This window comes from Sitophilus oryzae, unplaced genomic scaffold (assembly GCF_002938485.1).
Source record: "Sitophilus oryzae breed Bouriz unplaced genomic scaffold, Soryzae_2.0 scaffold_111_pilon_pilon, whole genome shotgun sequence".
Lineage (NCBI taxonomy): Eukaryota > Metazoa > Arthropoda > Insecta > Coleoptera > Curculionidae > Sitophilus > Sitophilus oryzae.
This window is the reverse complement of record NW_022145749.1, coordinates 7734994-7756153: the sequence shown is the minus strand read 5'-3', so window position 1 is coordinate 7756153 and position 21160 is coordinate 7734994. Positions and strand designations below refer to the sequence as shown.

At 31.2% G+C, this 21160-nt stretch overlaps 2 protein-coding genes across 7 annotated transcripts in view; one reads left to right on the top strand and one right to left on the bottom strand.

Annotated features, from left to right (window-relative positions):
• Positions 1–6964, bottom strand: part of LOC115884975 (general transcription factor 3C polypeptide 1) — a 68972-nt gene extending 62008 nt beyond the window's left edge. The window contains exons 1-4 of the mRNA XM_030903709.1: positions 6461–6964; positions 6121–6406; positions 5780–6065; positions 3571–3703 (exon numbers count right to left, since the gene is read on the bottom strand). Of these exons, the coding sequence (XP_030759569.1) occupies positions 3571–3703; positions 5780–6065; positions 6121–6406; positions 6461–6783 (1028 nt within the window). The 5' untranslated portion in view covers positions 6784–6964. The remainder of the gene's footprint in view (positions 1–3570; positions 3704–5779; positions 6066–6120; positions 6407–6460) is intronic.
• A 2096-nt stretch (positions 6965–9060) lies between these two features.
• LOC115884939 lies at positions 9061–19532 on the top strand. 6 transcript variants are annotated; one of them, XM_030903682.1, is made up of 6 exons: positions 9061–9095; positions 9157–9224; positions 14731–14932; positions 16437–16603; positions 16682–16745; positions 17832–19532. In XM_030903682.1, the coding sequence occupies exons 3-6, from the start codon at positions 14747–14749 to the stop codon at positions 19434–19436; spliced, it is 2022 nt and encodes a 673-aa protein (XP_030759542.1). In that variant the 5' UTR covers positions 9061–9095; positions 9157–9224; positions 14731–14746; the 3' UTR covers positions 19437–19532. The 6 variants fall into 6 exon arrangements, with proteins under 6 accessions (XP_030759542.1, XP_030759557.1, XP_030759529.1 ...); XM_030903697.1 differs by having other exon boundaries at positions 9063–9095; positions 9157–9204; XM_030903669.1 differs by having other exon boundaries at positions 9063–9095; positions 9157–9250.
• Positions 19533–21160: the final 1628 nt, after the last annotated feature.

Below are 21160 nucleotides of genomic sequence, written 5' to 3'. Positions count from 1 at the left end.
CAAGAAAATATCAAGAGACAACTTTTAATCGGCATTAAATTGCTTACACTATTTAGCTAACAAGAGAAAAAGTCAATGGCGTACATGTTTTTTTTTTAGAAAAATATTCCAGTAATAACCCATATGCACGTCCCTGGTGAATATGGCGACACTTTTTTAGCTTTAAAATATGTCCCATTTATAGTAACTTTTATCCTCAAAATTTCATTCAAAATGCTAAAAAGTACTTGGAAGAAAATTATAATAAATCAAAACAATATTAAGACTGTAACACCCTGTAGCTACGAAACAAAGCAGAGTGGGACCTATGTTGATATGAAAAATAAATCTTATTTTTACGTGAGGAATCTCCCCACCAGGTGCCCGGTGGCGTAGAGGTACAGGCTCTCGTCTACCAATCTCAAGGTGTGGGTTCGATTCCCACACCCGGCATTTCATCAGCCGACTACTTTTATTAAAATAAAAATAGTTTGGGTACCTAGTTCGACTCAGCCTTAAATGAGTACTTGGGATTCACAATCCTGAGGTAATAATAGGCGGTTGAAGCGTAGTGCTAGCCACATTACCTTCCTTGTATACCGAACGGCTCTAGTATAGCAAGCTGTACCTTGCTACTTCCAAGGCGTCAAACGCTATATACGGGAGCTATTATTATATCTCCCCACGAGAGATGGCACATATTTTTTGAAACATCCTGTATAACTTTTTTAGGTAAAAAAATAGTGTAACTATGTGAGAAAATGAGATTAATTGAAAGTAAAATTTGTTTCTAGACTAAATAATGTCGAAATATGACACAATCCTTCTATACAAGGTGGTCTGTATTGAGAAACTTACTTATTCGGCAGCATATTCGACAGATAAAAACATGAAAATAAGTTCCTATAAAGTTATGTCCCAAAACGCTTCGTTTAGGAGATATAGGGTGTGGAACTTTCATTTTTATTTCGATTTTTTTTCAAATAATTTTTAAAAAACTATAAACTAACGTCGATATTTGATTGAAAATTGGTGTCTGCGAGTTTTTTTACACGAGGAATTTGATTTCAATGTCAATATGACTTCTACTTGTAGGAGGCGCCACCTATATATTTTTTAACTGGCTAGAAGAGTAATAACATCTCGTTTCGTACCTGTATAAATAACTACTGAGTGAAAAATATACATTTTTCGCCGTTTTTTCGTAAAAAGGACTCTTGGTAAAAATCAGATTTACCATTTCGGTCAAATAACTATCTAGTCAACATGTTTATTTTCTGTCAATAATGACATGTATTGATAATTTACATCAGCATATTCTTTGATTTACATTACAAAAAATATTTTGAGAACGATTAGGCGCCGTGATTTTTTGACGAGGCCTTTTTAAAATAAAATAGGTAGAAATGTACATTTTTTCACTTAGTAGTTTTATACAGGTACAGACGAAAAATAATTACTTATTACTCTTCAAACCAGTTAAAAAATATGTAGGTAGAGCTTCCTACATGTAGGAGTCATATTGATATTGACATCAAATTTCTCCTATCAAAAAACACCAATTTTCATCCAAATATCTACGTTAGTTTGAAACTTCTACAGCCTGTATCTCCAAAACCAAGCATTTTGGGACTTTATACAAACTTTACTTATTTTTACCTGCAGAATATGCTGCCCAAGTTTCGCAAATACAATTCGGATCACCCTGTATATTAAAATCCATAAACAGATGTAGTTATTTGGTATTGACAGAACAAAAATGTTTCAAAAAAATGTTTAGTCTTAATAAAAATAATAAACCAAATTGAGTTTTTACATAAATCCAATGCATTTATACTCAAAATACAAAAAAATCTTCAAAAACGTCTCGCGTTAATTAATGGCGCCCCCAAATATATTATAAGAATATATTGCTAGTAAGGAACAGAAATTGAAACCAAATTTTTCAGATGGAGCTATACAAAATACACATAAGTTGGTCCTTTTCGTTCAACAGCTTTGAACTACGCAAGCGTGAGAAGTGCTTCAGGATTAGTTGACTTATTTCATACTAACCAGTAGAAGTAGCCTAACCAATCTGAATATGTGTTTTGTGAGAAGTAGTCTTATAAGTTTCTATCTACCACGCAAATCAATTTAGCGTCTGACTATTCGCGCCTTTACTTATAAATTTAAATTTAATTTCTGACATATTTAAGCAGAAACAAGAAACGGATAAATATGATGAATATCTAAAATAACAGGTTGAAATAATGTCATTACCAATAAAAAAAAATTATAGCGGTCCGAACTGTATTCCGGAAACATGGGCAGCATATTCTGCAGATAAAAATAAGTAAAAAAGTTCTTATAAAGGTATGTCCTAAAATGCTTACTTTCAGAGATACAGGGTGTAGAAGTTTCATTTTTATTTTGTTTTTTTTTCTAAATAATTTCTGAAGTAACGTCAATATTTGGATGAAAATTGGTGTCTGGGAGAGTTTTTTTGACATGAGAAATTTGATTTTGGTGTCAACATGACTCCTACTAGTAGAGGGCGCCACCTACATGTGTTTTAACTGTTTTGAAGCGTAATAACTTTTTCTTCGTACCTGTATAACACTACCGAGCGAAAAAATATACATCTCTGTGACTTTTTACGTAAAAAATATCTCTTTGTAAAAATCGCTACGAGCAACCGTTTTAAGATATTTAGAATGGAAATAGACAATATATGTCATCATTGATGAAAAATAAACACGTTGGGTAGATAGTTATTTCACTGAAATAATAAATTTGGGAAATTTTTATTTTTTTAAATTAATCATAAATATTTCTGCAAAAATAATGATAAAACAGTTTTTGTTGAACTTTTGGCACAAAAACTTTTTAAATTTATGATTTCAGTCTAATAACTATTTAGTAACAATATGTTTAATTTATGTCAATGACAGGTATTGATAATTTCGATTCCAAATATCTCGAAAACCATTACTTGTAGCGATTTTTACTTCTTCATGTAAAAAACGTCGTAAATGTATATTTGTTTACTCAGTAGTTTTATACAGGTACGGACGAAAAGTTATTATTCTTCAAACCAGTTAAAAAATATGTAGGTGGCGCCCTCTTCTAGTAGGAGTCATATTGACATCAAAATCAAATTTCTCATGTCAAAAAACTCCCAGACACCAATTTTCATCCAAATATTGACGTTACTTCAGAAATGATTTGGAAAAAATTGAAATAAAAATGAAACTTCTACACCCTGTATCTCCGAAACTAAGCATTTTAGGACATACATTTATACGAACTTTTTTACTTATTTTTATCTGCAGAATATGCTGCCGAAGTTTCCGGAATACTGTTCGGACCACCCTGTATAATACGTTATTAAGATGAGAGTTTAAAATAATGCGCGGGCAGGTGACAGCGTTCAGCGATGAAGTAGACGAATCAGATTGTTTTATTTAGCGTGTGCGCACGAAACCCCTGTTGAACCAAAAGAATAGACTTATGCAAGATTGATATTCCTATTTCTTTTCTTTGGCTTCACTTTCCACTCATTGTGTGAATACAATACTAGCAATATAAGATATTTGAGCGCCCCCTTACCTCAAATGTAGCAATCTTCCAGTTTTGGTAAAATCAAGAGAAGAATCAAGACAAAAATATTGTTTTGTGATTAGATTTTGACCATACAATCGATTTTTATAATGATGAACGGATCTAGAGTCCATATTAAACCCTAAAAAATATTTGTCAGTAACTCTGATAACTTAAAACTTCTAACGTTGTTTTTTAATTACTTAAATATATTTACTATTATAGAAAAATAAATAAAAGTTCGCGTGCACATCATCAAAATCGTGGAAACTATTACCAAATTGAATTCTGATGATTAAAAATTTGTTATAAACTTAAGAGCAAAATGTTTTTCCTTTTCTCTTATAATCATATACAGGGTGGTCCGAATTGTATTCCGGAAACTTCGGCAGCATATTCTGCAGATAAAAATAAGTAAAATAGTTCGCATAAATGTATGTCCTAAAATGCTTAGTTTCGGAGATACAGGGTGTAGAAGTTTCATTTTTATTTTGATTTTTTCCAAATAAATTTCTGAAGTAATGTCAACATATTGATGAAAATTGGTGTCTGGTTGTTTTTTGACATGAGAAATTTGATTTTGATATCAATATGACTCCTACTTGTAGAGGGCGCCACCTACATATTTTTTAACTGTTTTGAACAGTAATAACTTTTCGTCCGTACCTGTAGAAAACTACTGAGTGAAAAAATATACATTTCCCTGATTTTTTACGTAAAAAATGTCTCTTGGTAAAAATACGAGCAACCGTTCTCAAGATATTTTGAATGGAAATAGTTAATACATGTCAAAAATAACCATGTTGAGTAGAAACCTAGTTATTTGACTGAAATGATAAATTTGGAAACTTTTTACTTTTTTAAATTAATCTTAAATTTTTTTTCAAAGAAATGATGATAAAACAGTTTTAAGAAACAAATTAATTTAAACAAATTTCTGTTGAACTTTTGGCACAAAAACATTTCAAATTTATGATTTCAGTCTAATAACTATTTAGTCAACATGTTTAATTTATGTCAATTATGACAAGAATTGGTAATTTAGATTCAAAATATTTCGAGAACCATTGCTCGTAGAAATGTTAACCAAGATACCATTTTTACATAAAAAACGTCGTAAATGTATATTTTTTTGCGCAGTAGTTTTATACAGATACGGACGAAAAGTTATTACTCTTTAAACCAGTTAAAAAATATGTAGGTGGCCCCTACAAGTAGGAGTCATATTGATATGAAAATCACATTTCTCATGTTAAAAACCTCCCAGACACTTCATCCAAATATTGATGTTACTTCAGAAATTATTTGGAAAAAATCGAAATAAAAATGAAACTTCTACACCCTGTATCTCCGAAACTAAGCATTTTAGGACATACTTTTATACAAAGTTTTTTACTTATTTTTATCTGCAGAATATGCTGTCGAAGTTTCCGGAATACAGTTCGGATCACCCTGTATATTCTGCCTAAAAAAGACAATTAGCTATCGCATCAAGTAAAAAATTTGATGATAAAAAAGACTGTATGTTGGTAGTCATAGCAAATATTACAGGTTCTCATGAGATTTTTCTTTGCAAATATGATATTTGTAATTTTCGATTTTAGTATTGTTTTCTAATCTGAAATTTGCCATTTTCAATTTTCTGAGTTTTCTTTAACAAATTTAAAATTATGTCTGCGTTTTGTTAGTTGAAACTGCCATTTTCATTGCAATAAAATGGCAAAACCACTGAATAGTCGGAATCAGCAATTTCATGGCGAGTCTCTTTGCCATTAAACTGCTTTGGATATATAAAAATGATAAGTACTGTTGCTTAAGTATTGAGGCTTTTATTGAAATTACATAGGTCTTTCGGCGTGTTTCAGTTGCGCTCAATATGTATAATAGTATGTATAATAATTTATGGATTGTCAGTAGAATCTCAAGTAATGTTTAATGTTAACCAATTAAACACTTTAGTTTTCAGTCAGAAAATTTGTTAATAACTTCATTTAATTCTAATTTGTTGGTGTAATCATCACAAAGTACATAATAATGTAGATATAAAAAAAATATTAGTCCATGTATAGTGCCTAAACTTCAAAAAAAAAATGGGTGACATAATCACGAAATGACACTTGTCAAAAGTCAAAGTATGAAAAGTAAATGTAGCAACATTGCCAAATATTTTGATGACCTACTCGCCAACTTTTACTGATTTATACATATATGAACATACCAATGCCTAATGCTGAAACACCCTGAGTGATTTCTCCTATTTCTCTAGACCTACCAATTTTTTCTAAAATACAATATTCAATTGGCATAATTTCATAATTTATATCAGTTAATTCATCATATAAAGCATTTGTTCGTAATTTTTGACTGGCAACTATAACCAATTTATTTTTATAAAGCTGATAGGCCTGTTCCAAACTCATATCACGAATTTGACCAGTCACATCCAATCTTGTGGCTAACGTAGGGCATGAACCCAAAATATCACCCTTTGGAGCAGACTCAATCTAATATAATAAAAAAAGTTGAAAATAGAAAAAGTTAAGTTATTACTATAATTACCTTATAAATGTCAAACATTGGAGTGAATACTTTCCAATGTCCATAGGGATCATCATTCATATTAATCATTAAGTTACGTCTAGGCTCAGGTAATTCAAAAAATTCTATATCAGCGTTTGAGCAAATACATTTCCAAATTAAGTTTTTTAAAGTACACAGATTAAAATTTTTTAAAACAATATTAAGTCTTTTCCATAATGCTTCTATTGTAATACCGTCCAATCCTTCTAAAGCAATTTCGTCAAATATACTGAATAATAAGTTATATTTTGTATATTGATCATATCTAAACAAAAAAAATTCTCAGAATATATATTAATATAACTTAAGCATAACAAACCTGATTTTTAGTGTATCCCCTGAAAATATATCATTATCTTGGTTTACTAGTGTTATACAAAGAGAAGAAGTTTTTAAGTTTTTGCTTATGGTAACAATACATTCGTTGAATAATAATGGTTGATCATCTTTTGGGTTTTCTTCAAAATCACATATCCTTCTATCATTTAAGTTTATATTTCTACTTAAATCAGATTTGCATGATGTTTCATCACCATAATTATTTGCTTCTGGATGTTTCAATACCTTGTTTGGCGCTTTAACACTTTTCTTAATTATTTTGTTCCGTACATCGGAATATTTTGATTCCATATATTTTCCCATGATTAACTACTGTACCTTGGTGACGTGTTATGATAAAATTTTATTTAATATAGTGTAATTATTATGCCTAATAAAATAGGTATTTACTTCACAATTGTTCACAATGCTCATTGCTTGTTTTGATCATTTTCACATCATTTTTGATGTTTTGTGTTTTTGATTAAATTAATTAAGGTTATTACACACTTTCTTCTTCCCATAATGATGACATGTGTGGCATTAATCGACAGATCATATATAATATATATATGATGTAATCTAAAATAATATTTCGTCTTTAAATTTATACAGAATTAATTTATTACATAATACGATTTAGGGTAAACCCGATTTAGGGTAATGGTGTGGATCCGGTGGCTGACCTTGAAACGAGTTTCTGCTGCATATAGTCACAGACACTACGCATGCGCACATCTTCGATGTTGCCAGATTGTAAGTTATTTTGGAATTATTTTCAGTAGAAAACAAATATGTGCTTTTCAGTGTTTTTTGTCAATATATACCGTATGATCGAAAAAACGGCGTCCAGTTGGCTGGGAAATGACGATTGAGGACATTTCCCATATAAAATGACAGCGATCTTCATTTCATAGTCATCGGCTAATTTTTTTTTTCAATCATAGTACGCGGTATATTATTTATATCAAGGATTTATATTATTATTTTAATATTTCGCACAACACGTGAACGCTTATTATGTATTTTCATAGTCAATAAAATTAAATAGAAATGAAACTCTAGATTCCTATAATTAATCTATTTGCTCTAGATTATTATGCTACGTTTAAAAAGGGCTTTATTAAAAATTCTGGAAATTATATGTCCAAGTTTTCCTTTTTTTTTAATTTTTAAATGCTGTAGCTCCATGTCATGTTCATAATAGGTTTTTTTAACATTCCATCAAAACTACGGAGGCCTTAAAAGGCCTTTTAGCCTCCGTAATTAAAATTGTAGAATCAGCTTCAGCAACATTAACAGTTTTACCTTGTGTAATTCTGCTTATACATATATTGCATTAATTTTTCTGCTACTTTAAGATTTCTCTATTCTTACACCTAATTTATGTGATTTTCTTAGCTATAATATGATTTATAAACCATATTTTTCCTAATGGAAGGATGGAATAGGATATGCAAAATTAAGATATTTTAACATTTATTTTCCAGACAAAGCATAAGATTAAGACATAATAAATATTATAAGAAAGATCTTAATATAAATCACAAACTAAGTCTTAATTTGGTCTTGTATAAACACAGGTATAAAACTAATAAGATCAAAACTCAACCTTCACCATATTGTCAAGATTTGGCATTATAGGAAACAAGAAATTGCAGTAAATTAAGAAAAGAATATCAAAGTACACGATATTAAATACTGTAATGTATTCTACGATACAAACCATCTCCCTTCTAAAGAGAAAAAGATAAAACATAAAGCTTATTTTAGTCTTATCAACACTCTTCGATAAAATATATGTCTAAAATTGCTATTAATCCACTAACTTGATATTTTTAAGAAATTATATGATACAAACATTACAATCAAAGTATATTATATTAGTAACATTATAGGTAAAATATGTTACCTCTATCTCCCATTGACGTGTATTGTTCTATAAGACTCGTCATGGTAATATTTCAAAACATCAATATACATAATATAATGAAAACTATTGTTGCCTGTAAATAACTAGAAATTAAATAACTTGAAAGAAATAAAACAATTCTAATAAGTTTAAAACCATTAGAAAAAATCCGTAAATGATAATTTTTAATTCTAATGTAAATATATAAATAAATGTTATTATTATTCAACCACTTATCAACCGTCAACAACACCATATCTCTGTTATTATTACGTACAATTTTATATATTCATAATACTTTCATTTCACAATCTTCATTATCCTTCTTACCTTAATTTTGGATATCAAGATAAATCTGAAATTATAAAATTAATTATAGAATTTGTATTATTATTAACACTGAAAAAAAAAATTCAACTGCAAATAATTCGAAAATAAACTGCAAATTGGCAACATCGACGATGTGCGCCTGCGTAGTATCGATGATCAAATGCAGCAAATATGGCCTTCAAGGTCAGCCACCGGATCCACACCTTTACCCGATTTAGGTATACCACGATTTATCTATCTAGTTTATTACACAGTTTAGAAATACACTTTTTTACACATTTATTTATATGCAGAGCCTGCAGAGCGAAATTTTTTTTTCTAACACAAACTGTCAAACTCATTTCAGTTCAGCCATTTATGTCAGCCATGTTCCGTGTTGACGTTGGTGGCATTGGTGGGTTGTAATTTTACATGTATTTTCCCTGTTCTCATGCATTTTGGTTTTGAATTTTCAGCTGAATAAGATAAGTGATAATTAAAAAACCAGTTATAGGGAAAGCAGGGTAATTGTCCCGTACATTTGGTAGAGTATATTTATTTTTATACCATGTAACTATTTTTTACTGTAACAATCCAATACTTTAAGTTTGTTTGACATGATCCCTTAAAGCAAAAGCAACATATTCACTCGACAAGTACCAATTACTCAGAACTCTTATCAAATTGATCAGGTCTTGGTATCAGTAAAATATATAAACTTTTATTACTTTACTTAGTTTTTTATTTTTACTTAAAAATTATTTTTTACGTACCCAAACTTGATTGATAGATCCGCCATGATTCAAATTACGTTCAAAACACGTAGTAATTGTACTTACATTTGTTTTTCTATGGTGATTTACTACATGATAAACAAACACAGCAAAGAATTGTCTGTAAATTTATAATTTTCTTTTTATAAATACCTCCAAGACTACAGGGTGATCCAACCTCGGCGTAACCCAGTGTTGCTGGTTTGAGATTTTTTACTCTATAATTTTGTATAAAATAACCGGGCAACACACATTTTAAAAATATTTCATAGATGTAAGTGATGTAAGTGTGATTCAAATATATTTATATTTTTAAACTAAAGATATAGGTATATTTTCTAATCTTGGACAAGTTTCAAATGGTAGGTCAGTTGATCCTTGCTCAGTTGTATATCAGTAGATTAGCCATTTTAGCCATTAACCCCTTAACGCTTTATACCTACTTTAATGCCTTTAAATTTTTTCATGGCTAAAACATCATATTGTGCTTATATAATACTTTATTTGCCGCTTAAAGGCCGCGGATTTAAAACTCGAAAAAAAATCTAAATTTTTTCGATTTTCAAATTTTTAATATTTTAAACTACGGTATAATATTGTTTTCTTCACATTTGATGGGTCCAGGGAAAAACTTGATAAACGCCAATTTCTTAATTTTAGGATTTTACAATATTATAGTAGGTATAACTGGTACCTACAAAATGTATAAACTCTGCAGGGGAATAAGTTGTTAAATCCTACGATATATGCCTTGTAAAAATTGTATCTTTTTTCTTTAACCTTTAGACGAGCCATTAGATTATATCACAATATCCATTTTTTGTAACCATGAGGTTTTATAATGAATTGAAAGATGGAAAACTTTTTTTATGCGACTTTTCGCTCCAACATAGTGGGCTTTTTCGGGCACTTTATTTCTAAAAACTTGAAGTCGTTTTGCTAGCACCAGTCTGTGTTTAAAGTTTTGTTTTTATAGTAAAAATATAGAATTCACGGAAAGAATGTGATAACCACCAGCCGACCAGTGCTTTCCTGTAAAATTAGTAAAATGACGCTTATCATATTTTTCCCCTAGACAGACCGTTCAATTCGAATTGCAACTAACATCTCAAATGTTTTATTATATAGAGGGTTAATCAAAATTAAATGTTATATTTTTCTCCATTATTTCAAATTGAACCTTGTATTTCGTACCATGAACAGAGTTCTGTTTAATCTGTTTGTTTTACTGGCATTTCCTATATCTAAAAACGAAGAGAAAATCTCAAACCAGAAAGTGATATCCAGCATTATTTTTGCAACTTTGGGTCACCCTGTATATACAGGGTGTTCCTTACTGACATGCTAATATTTAAGGGGTGATTCTTGGACCTATTCTAATAAAAAAAATCGTATGAATGTATGTCCTAAACATATCAATCTTTGAGATACAGGGTGGTAACATTTTCCTAAAAAAATCTTTTTTTATAATAACTCTTACGTTATTATAGATATCTTTATGAAAATTGATACACACGTCTTCTATGCATCAAAATGCCTTTTTTCATGCACAAACAATTTTATATATTTCAACCAGTGGCGTCCATATGGGTTTTGCATTAAATATTTTTGAAGAAAAATATGGTACGCCACTGACTTCTCTCAAAATAAAAAAATATTTTCAAAATCTTCATTCGTTTCTGAACAATTTTCATCTCTTGATTTTTTTCGTCCGCCGCCCATAGTCCGCTAAAAAAATTGTCATTTTACTTCAGTCATATCGCTAAAAACCTGATGCGCTGACGGAGACGGTTGCGTGGAAATCGTTTTAGCATCGGCTGAATGGAAACTGAGAGATACATAAAAAAATAATTTTTATGCATAGAAGATCTGTATCAAATTTCACAAAAATATCTATGACATCAGAGTTATTATGAAAAAAGATTTTTCTTAGAAAATTTTACTAGTGGTGGCTCGTCAGGGTAGGCAAGGTAGGCGGCGCCTACCCTATAATTTTGGCAGAATTAAAGCGGTTTATTACTTATTACATTACATTATTTACTATTAATGTTGCCAATACATAAAAATACTCTGTTTTACTGTGTTTTAATAATCAATATTATTTTAATATTTGTGTGTGTCTTCTATATTAAAATATTCACTATCGCTGGCGTACGCTGACTGTGCCGCTGCGTTAGAAAACAAAATAATTTTGACCGTTGGTGTGCCTTTGTTCGGCGATTTCTGCATCGCCTTCTATCAGTGTCGATGCACGACGTACAGTCTTCTGTCTCTGTCTAACTTATCGGGCGGTAGCGACGCGACGTAAGTCGGAGTTGTATCGTATTAAGGCGGGGCTTAGGCGAAATCTCCGGTCGCCTTCGCATGAAGTCGTGGAGGCCCGGTAGGCTTAGAAGTTAAGGGGATATTCCTGCTATTTCATAAGGGGATATATCACATTTCGTTAAGGGAATATTTCATATGATTCATTAAGGATTATACTTTTATATGAAAATTTTAAAAACGTTTATAGCAAATTGGGGAACAAGCTCGGACAAGCCCGAAAACATTTTTTCGGGCTTGTCCGAGATTATGCAAAATGATATAACCGGTTGTATTTCAGAACACGCCACAGAAATAAAATAATCCGAAATAAAAAGCGCGTTATTTTATTCGGTGCAAGAAAACGATACAACAGATACTACAGAAAAGTCTCAGTGAGCTATTTCAATTCGATATGTTAATAAAAGCGGCTAAGTCAAATATCTTTGCGAATTTTATTTTATGAAATATTAGATAACATTGTTATACATTTAGAAGTAAGGTTTGCAGATAGGTACTCGTATGTCTCAATTATTTTTATTTATCTTTTGCGGATTCGAAATTTAAAGAATCCTATAAAAATTTCCAACGCATTTAACATCTGATTTAACAAACTTGTTATATTGATACATTTTCAACGCATTTAATAGTGATTTAAGAAACAAAAAATGTTATTGACCAACGTAAATGAATGAATAAATTGCAGATATTAATAATAGATATGATAATTTAGATTATAAAATTTAAGGACAATAATCCTGGAAATATTTCCAGAGGCTTTCAAATTGTTTGTTTTTTTTCTCACTACACCATTTACAAGTACTTGGGTTGAGAGACATTTTTCATGTTTGAAATACATTAAAATGTATAGTAGAGATTCCATGAAAAATAAACGTTTATCGGCACTTGCCTTACTTTCAATCTAGAAAGTTCTTTTTACAGCTCTTCAACAATCTGATGATTTTACTGATATAATAATAATTAATAACTTTTCTTTATTAAGAGACCGACTCATCAATTTAATATATAAAACATAATTATTCTTTCTCTCATCAATACTACCAATTTTTAAGTTTGCGTAAATAAATAAAATTCTATGATGTACTCCATAGTGACTCCATAGTAATAGCCTTGGTAATAGATAAAAAAATATACATGTACAGGGTGGGTCAAATTCGACGCTTTTAAATGGAAACACCCTTTTCTTTAGGAGATAGACGAAAACTAATATCGGTGTCTGGAGCTCAATTTTCATCAAAAACATGATGGTGAAAACCGCACATCCATATCTGTTACCGTTTCGGAGTTACGGGGTGTTTTTCAAAAATGTGCATTTTTAACAGATCGCTGAACTTTTTTGCTATGAAAAATTTTGTATTTCTATGAAAACATTTCCGAAGCACCTTTTTACGTAGAATTTAATTGTTTTAGTATAATTTTTTTAAAATTAATAATTTAAGAGTTATCAACAGAAAAACTGATTTTTTATATGGGACACCCTGTATATTTATAATTTATTGAAAAGAATTTAAAATTACCTTTCCAAAAATATAACACACTTGATATTTTGCTCGATTCCTCTTCGAGATATAGAGTATATAAAAATTCGCCCGCTTTAAATAAGTAGGCTTTGAACGACACCGACTGTAATGCAAAAAAATTCTAGCTGTGAGCATCAATTAAAACGAAAATAATATTTGCTATGAGAGATGCAGAATTTTATAACAATTTAAAATATATTTAACCAACATCAACACATTTAAACTATATCTCATAACAATAAAAATAAATAGCAAACCAGGTCATGAGATTTTGCTACAGGTGTTCGACATATCGACCGTCTGCTGTTATGGACAGACGGGGCAGTTTTTGAACATTTCTCGCGGAATTCATTAACTCAGTGTGGGTGAAAGATACCCTCTCATAACTGCTAAGTATTTCTAATTCTTGTCTAGATTATACAGAAGAATAAGGAACCTTTATTCTTCCGCAAATATATCCATAGGATTAGATCCATGGGCACTAAATCAGGCGGCCTCGACGGCCAACGGCTGGGTTCTTGGTCAGCTATTCAATTATTCTTGAAATTGGCTGCGGAAATTTGCTGATAACTTTAGCGTTCAGAAGCGGTGCGTCGTCTTGCTGGAAAAATATGTTTTCGAGTTCCATTAAGGGCATATCATCAATGAGGGGTCCAAAGCCTACTAGTTAAAAGTGGCGAACTTTTGAAAATCTGTATTTCGAAGGGCATTATAACAAAATATCAAGTATGCTATATTTTTGGAAAGGTAATTTTAAATTCTTTTAGCTAATTAAAATATATAGGGTGTCCCATATAAAAAATCAAATTTTCTGTTGATAATTCTTAAATTATTAATTTTAAAAAAGTTATACTTAAACCATTAAATTCTACGTAAAAAGGTGCTTTGGAAATGTTTGCATAAAAATACAAAATTTTCCATAGCAAAAAAGTTACAGCGATTTGTTAAAAATGCATATTTTTGAAAAACACCCCGTAACCCCGAAACGATAAGATATCGATGTGCGGTTTTCACCATCATGTTTTTGACAAAAATTGAGCTCCAGACACCGATATTAGTTTTTGTCTATCTCTTATAGAAAAGGGTGTTTCCATTTAAAAGCGTCGAATTTGACCCACCCTGTACATTATGTCAATCATTATGTCATTACGTTGAATGCTGTTATTTTTGCTTTAGTTTTGTTCTAAATATTCTTGTTTGAGCTATGTTTTTAACCCGGAGATAAAATATATTTACAAACTGGGTTAGGGTATTATGTAAATTAGGGGGGGGGGGGCAAATAGACGCAACTGTGTCGCCTACCCAGTCACACGGGTCACGAGCCGCCACTGAATTTTACCACACTGTTTGTCAAAAGTGGAGATATATCAATCGTCGCCTACTTGGCGATGTTTTTTTTTTATTACGGGCGGTTTTTAGATAATCTGAATTTTAGGAATTCGCGTGCTGGAATGAAGGTCGAGGTGGATGATACACCTAAAACCAGTATCGAAATGAATAGCAATGATGAAGAGGATGATCAAATGAAAAGTAACGTTCCGACAGAAGTCTTATTTAAAAAGGAAATTATGGAATCGGATTGTTATACAACGTCCGAAGAGATGAACAGTTTTGAAGATAGCAAAAAGACTAAGGCTGTAAGCAATCTAATTATTTTTGTTTTACTATAGGCTTGGTGCATTCTTCGCCGGTGCTGCCACCATTTTAGAATATCGTAAAAAACTAGCATATACAAATACACGGGTTTAAATAGCGAGTATAGAAAAAAAAAATTATTTAATTATTCTAAATGTGTTAAATTTGTGAAAATTTTAAAAATAAAAAAGTAAATATTTTGATATCTTCATAAGGTCTAACTTGTATTATAATTTATTATTCCAGCTAAAAAAAACTTTTAGATGAGTTCAACTACGGTAGCGAGCATAGTTTTAATCACGGGTTTTGCTAGCTAATTGAGGCTATTTCGGCTTTAACAAATTTATTTAAAGGTACATATCTAAAATTTAGAAGATGTCCATAAAAAAATTAATCACCATTTTATTAAAGAAAGTATAATTATATTATAGTATAAGTATAATAATATTGCAAATTATATTTTATTCTCTCATAGTATATGTCTATTTAATTTTTTGATTATGTAACGAGAACTTTATTGTTTACTCATTTGTTTCGTCGAACTGCTTAAATCCATTTTTGGTAGTGATCAAATCGGCGTGAGAAACTATGAAGCTATAAAATGTTGTTTCGGAAGAGTTGAATATTCGGGAAAGTTGAGTTATTGAATGCTATTGCACCCAACAACGCTCTAATTACGCTCTCCTTTACGCGTTAGCATTTTTTCGGCAATTTTATTAACATTTGAAATTGTCACAACACAACACGACGCGACGCCTAGTTCGATTTCTTTTTCATTTATTTTTTACTACCTGAAACAGCGTTACATCACACAAACCTCGTACCTGAGTGTTTTATAGCCTCAATAACTGCACTAGCAAAAAACTAAAATACTTAAATGTTATGACAAAACCACGATTTCAATATTATTTTAATGCGATCAACGTGACGGCTGGCGGTGTGAACTATATATTGATAATTTCTGATTTTTGTCGTTGAAGCGCTGCGGTCGGAATTTGTTGAAATTAACTGAAATGCACCAAGCCTATATTTAAACTTATTGATTTTTTGCAGTCTTCTGGGTGTTTCGCCATTAGAATTTTTCAAAATTAGTTATTTTTGTAAGTTATTACTCTTCAAAAGAGTTAAAAACAGTAGGTGGCGTCCCCTACAAGTAGAGGTCCCATTGACATGGAAATCAAATTTCTCATGTCAAAAAATACCCAGACACCATTTTTTTTTCCAAATATCGACTATAGTTCAGAAATTAGTTGGAAAAAACCGATTAAAAATCTACTTATTCTACATCCTGTATCTCCGAAACAAAGCATTTTAGGACATACATTTATACGAACTTTTTACTTATTTTTATCTGCAGGATATGCTGCCGAAGTTTCGCGAATACATTTCGGACCACTCTGTATATTTGCATGAAAGTAGTGGTTACCGCACACACTAATAGACGAGTTGAGCAAAAGTTACGTGAGAAGAACTATATATATATATATACCTACTTTTATTTTATAGGTTTCACGGGGATTACCAAAAACAATCACAGGGCGAAGGCGCCATACGTACTATTTCCAGCTTGATTTTACTCCAACCAAGGCAAGTTCTGGAAAAGTGACGGCCACTTGTAATGTGTGCAGTAAAACTATAAAAAACACATCAATAGATAGACTTCGTGTTCACAGGTATATGACCGTTCACAGAGTATACAAAAGAATATTCAACTATTTTATAAGTTTATAAATGTTCTTTTTATATTTTAGAAACGTTTGTAGCAACGGTGTTAAAAAGAATAACAATTCTATAAATTTGAACGGGACGGATGAGGTAAGTGACCTAATTTGTTTAGAGAAATCATTAAAAGTTGGTGGGCATGTCATTAAAGACATAGAAACTATTGCCAAATTACATTTTTAAGAAATAAAAATTCGTTTGAAATTTAGAGTGCACTTTTTCGTTTTTTTTTCTTATAATATCGAAAAAGGACAGTACACTGTTGCGTCAACTAAATGAACTAGCCGATAAAAAAAATGTGTGTGCACTATGAGCGCATATTTGAAGGGAAACTTCTTTTTATTTCCGTCTGTCTGTCCGTCTAACCATTCCGTCTCCATTCGGGTACCTCTATCCACGTGCCGAGCTTGGTTCCAATCGACCCATAATTAAAAAAAATACTCATGATTTCGTCTATTTAGAGGCATTGGCATCGGTTCGAAACGTCGAGGGCGTCATCCTGCAGCCCGTCCCCAATTATGCCGAAATCGACCCACATTTTTTTTCAATATCAAATTCTTAGTTCCACCCTGATGAAGATGTAAACGAAACGTCGTATCCAACTTTGCAGGGTGGGGCTCTGTGCACTGGCGCTCACATAGCCTACCCACCAAATTTGCTCGCGATCAGACGACATCGGCTTTTGACGTTTCTTACGTCAAAACTAACTGTCACAGTGACACGTGTCGTATACGGTTAGGTTAGGTTAGCTACTTCTAAATTTGAATATCTTACAGCTAATAAATAATTTAAAAAAATGATTCGTTGCCTGAGGCATACTTGAAATAGAGTATATAGAGATATTTGATAAATGGCAACAGTGGCAACTTCGCTTCTTCATATGAGAGATAGACTACCTATTTCTCGCAGCCGCAGAGAAAATTGAAAACCGGGCTGTTGCTACTCGTCGGTTTACTTACTCTGGTTTTTGCGTGTAAAAAGAGACCGTTTAGGGTAACCGCTTACTCAGCCACTCAGCCGCTGACCGTCCCTGAACGCGCCCAGTGACAAAGCAAAAAAGTAGCCGTGGCAACATTGCTACGTGCATTCGTTAAATATTTTGATGACGTATACGCCAACTTGTATTGATTTTCCTTATACATACATAGATAAAAAATAATAATTTGTCTTTTTTTGTAGAATGAATTGTGGAAATCATTTAGCGATTCTACTAATAATATCGAATTCTATAAGGCGGATTCTGAAGATGAAACTTCTTCACTTGTTGTAGAAGTGGACCCGTTGTCCAGTTTTAAGAATTTGGCTGACGCACCATCAACTTCATCTCGTAAAATGCCACCAATCAAAATCAAGGAGAAACCTGCGAAAAGACATAAAAACAATCTGTATAAAAAATCGGATCCCCTTATTAATAAAAATATCTCTCAAGATAAATCCAAACTAGATATCAGTTTAGCAAAATTCTTTTACGGTTGTAACATACCTTTTGACGTTGTGGAAAATAGCTACTTCAAAAATTTTGTAAAATCCTTATGTCCGTCTTATTATCCACCAACAAAAGCTGCCCTATCTAGTATTTTACTGGACAAAGTAAAAAAGGAAATACAAACCAGTAACAAAGAATATATAGGAAACAGCTCGACGTTGTCAATTGATAGTTGGAGTGATGATTCAAAGAAAATAAAAAATGTCGTGACCATGTTGCACTCTATTGGGACAGAGAATATTTTCTTGAAATGTCAGGAGTTTCCTGCTCTAGAAGTAGCCGACGAAGTTTTGGCAGATATATGTAAAAAATCAATTTCAGACGCTAAATCGCAGTATAAATGCGAAATTTACGCGATAGTTAGCGACAATGCCGCTAACATCAGGAAATATCTTCCAGACCTGTGGCATATCCCTTGTAGCAGCCATGTAGCTCATTTACTGGTTAAAGATATAATAAACACTGAAGTTTTAGATCAAGTTAATTGCATACTAAAAGAGTTCCAAAGTTTAGATTTGCTAAATCTAATTTCAGACAATGAAGACTCTAAATTACAGTTACTGGCCGAAAACCGGTGGCGCGGTCACATCAACGCTTGTAAGTCTTTCTTAAGTAATTTACCTTTAATGAAACAAATAGCTTCTGACGGTTCTATAATTCCAGAGCATATTACTCTGAGTTTATCCACTAACGACTTTCTAGAGGATGTTCAAATTACATTTGATTTATTAAAGTTTATTGTTGAGTTCATAAATAAATTTGAAAACGAAGAATTCTCGATAGCCGAGGCTTCAGAAGAATGGCTTAACTTGGAAACTAAAATAAGATATCTTCGAGGATATAACATCGAAATGCAAACGGCTATTAGAAAAAGGGTGAATATGGTTGTAACAGTGTACGGATCAGCAGCAAATTTGTTTCATCCAGCTTACAGAGGACGTTTACTTAATAAGAAACAATTAAAGCAGGTGCAGGACTTCGTTATCGAATCTTTGGATACGGAAGGCTTGAATGCATATAGCGAATTTCATGAGAATACTGGAATTTTTCAAAATCTTATGAAGAAAAATATAACGAAACCCACGACGTTTTGGGGACTGGTTGATTTGAAACATCCTTCTTTGACGGCTTTAGCGGTGAAGCTTTTAAAGATCCCTGCGTCTTCTACGGGGTATTTTACCTCTTCTTGTATAGATTCGTCGTTGAGAGACGGATTAGCTCCAGAAAAATGCGAAAAATTAAAGTTCGTTTACCACACGTTAAAAAGGCTGGACAATATCAAATCTGACCAGTATTAATATATTACCTATATAAAGACCTATAGAAATTAATGTATATATATTTTAAATCTATATAAATGTTTCATAAATTAGAATTACAAAGCGATATTTTATATCAAATTGTTTTATTTATAGCTTAATAGGGTTTTCATTGAAATAGTTAAAATGGTTAAACGAATATACTTTAATTAAAATAAATAGCCAAGACTAACAAAACAATAGCCATTTAATTAATTAAATTATATTTGTTAATTGAGTAGTATAAATTTTTACTTTTTGTTCAGTTGTAATTTTTCATTTGTAAGGTAAATACCTTACAAATGAAAAAAAAAATGAGATTGGAACGGTCGCGATCCAATAGATTTTCATAATTTCAGAAGCGATTTGGCTGTTTCGGAATTATGTCGCCAAGTATGTTATTTATCAAATTATTTATTTAATTTTATAAACAAAATACAGTGTGTTGCATATAAGAAACCTTATTTTATACAGGGTCCGGCAATAGTACGTCGGGCATCTGTAGCTCCCTTTGGTAGCTCCTAGAATAAAAAACTTGGGAATTTTATGTAAGTGTAAACCTAAAATATATATAAGGATGTATTTCACGAAAATATTTTAAGTTCTACAGGGTGGCTCAAAAAAGTGTGGGTGGATCTGGATGATTTTTTTTAAATGGAACACTCAGTATATTATTGCATTTTTGGCTTCCTTTCAGATCACTTTACATAATCCTAAGATATGAATAAATACATTTCGATAGTTTCAGAGATATTAATAAATAAATAAAAAAAATATATTTTTCAACCTTCATTAAAAAAAAATATTACAAATACAAGAACTGTCCTGAAATCAAAACTATATTAGGTATTTACTTTAGATGGTATATACTTAACTTTGCTATAAATATCGTAATCTTAAATCATACAGGATGTTCAAAATTTTACGCCAAACTTTCGAAAATATAAAATAATTTTTCTTTGCTTTTTTAAATGGAACACCCTGTACATTATTTTTTATTAGATGGAGAATTAAAAAATGAACATTTTTGTATTTAAAGTATTTCAAAATTTCTAATGGTTCCGCAGATACACGCAGTATTATTTCATATTATAGGTTCTCTCAATGGTAAAATACGAGAGAAAAATCATTAGGTGGCTTTGATAAAAATTTACAATGGAAAATGCCATATGAAATATAAAACCGCGAATATCTGCGAAACCGTTAAAAATTTTGAAATACTCTAAATACAAAAAATGATCATTTTTTAATTCTCCATCTATTGAAAAATAATATACGGTGTGTTCCATTTAAAAAAACGAGGCAAAATTATTTCATATTTTAGAAAGTTTGGCGTAAAATTTTGAACCTCCTGTATGATATACGATTACCATATTTATAGCAAAGTAAGTACAGACCATTTAAAGTAAATGTCTAATATAGTTTTGATTTCAGGACAGTTATTCTTGTATTTTTAATATTTTTTTTAAGAAAAGCTGAAAAAAATATATTTTTATTTATTTATTAATATCTCTGAAACTATCGAATTATATTTACTCATATCTTAGGATTATGTAAAGTGATCTGAAAAAAAGCCAAAAATGCAATAATATACAGGGTGTTCAATTTAAAAAAAATCATCCCAATCCACTCACACTTTTTTGAGCCACCCTATAGAAGTTAAAATATTTTCCTGGAATACATCCTAGAACGTACTTTAGATATGCTTTAGATTTGCACTTAAA

Bases quoted from the DNA above. Each gene is read 5' to 3' on its own strand.
- LOC115884939 (XM_030903669.1), top strand. The intron at 14,933-16,436 runs GTAAGCAATCTA...TTTATTTTATAG, and splicing joins ATAGCAAAAAGACTAAGGCT to GTTTCACGGGGATTACCAAA. The intron at 16,604-16,681 runs GTATATGACCGT...TTTATATTTTAG, and splicing joins GATAGACTTCGTGTTCACAG to AAACGTTTGTAGCAACGGTG.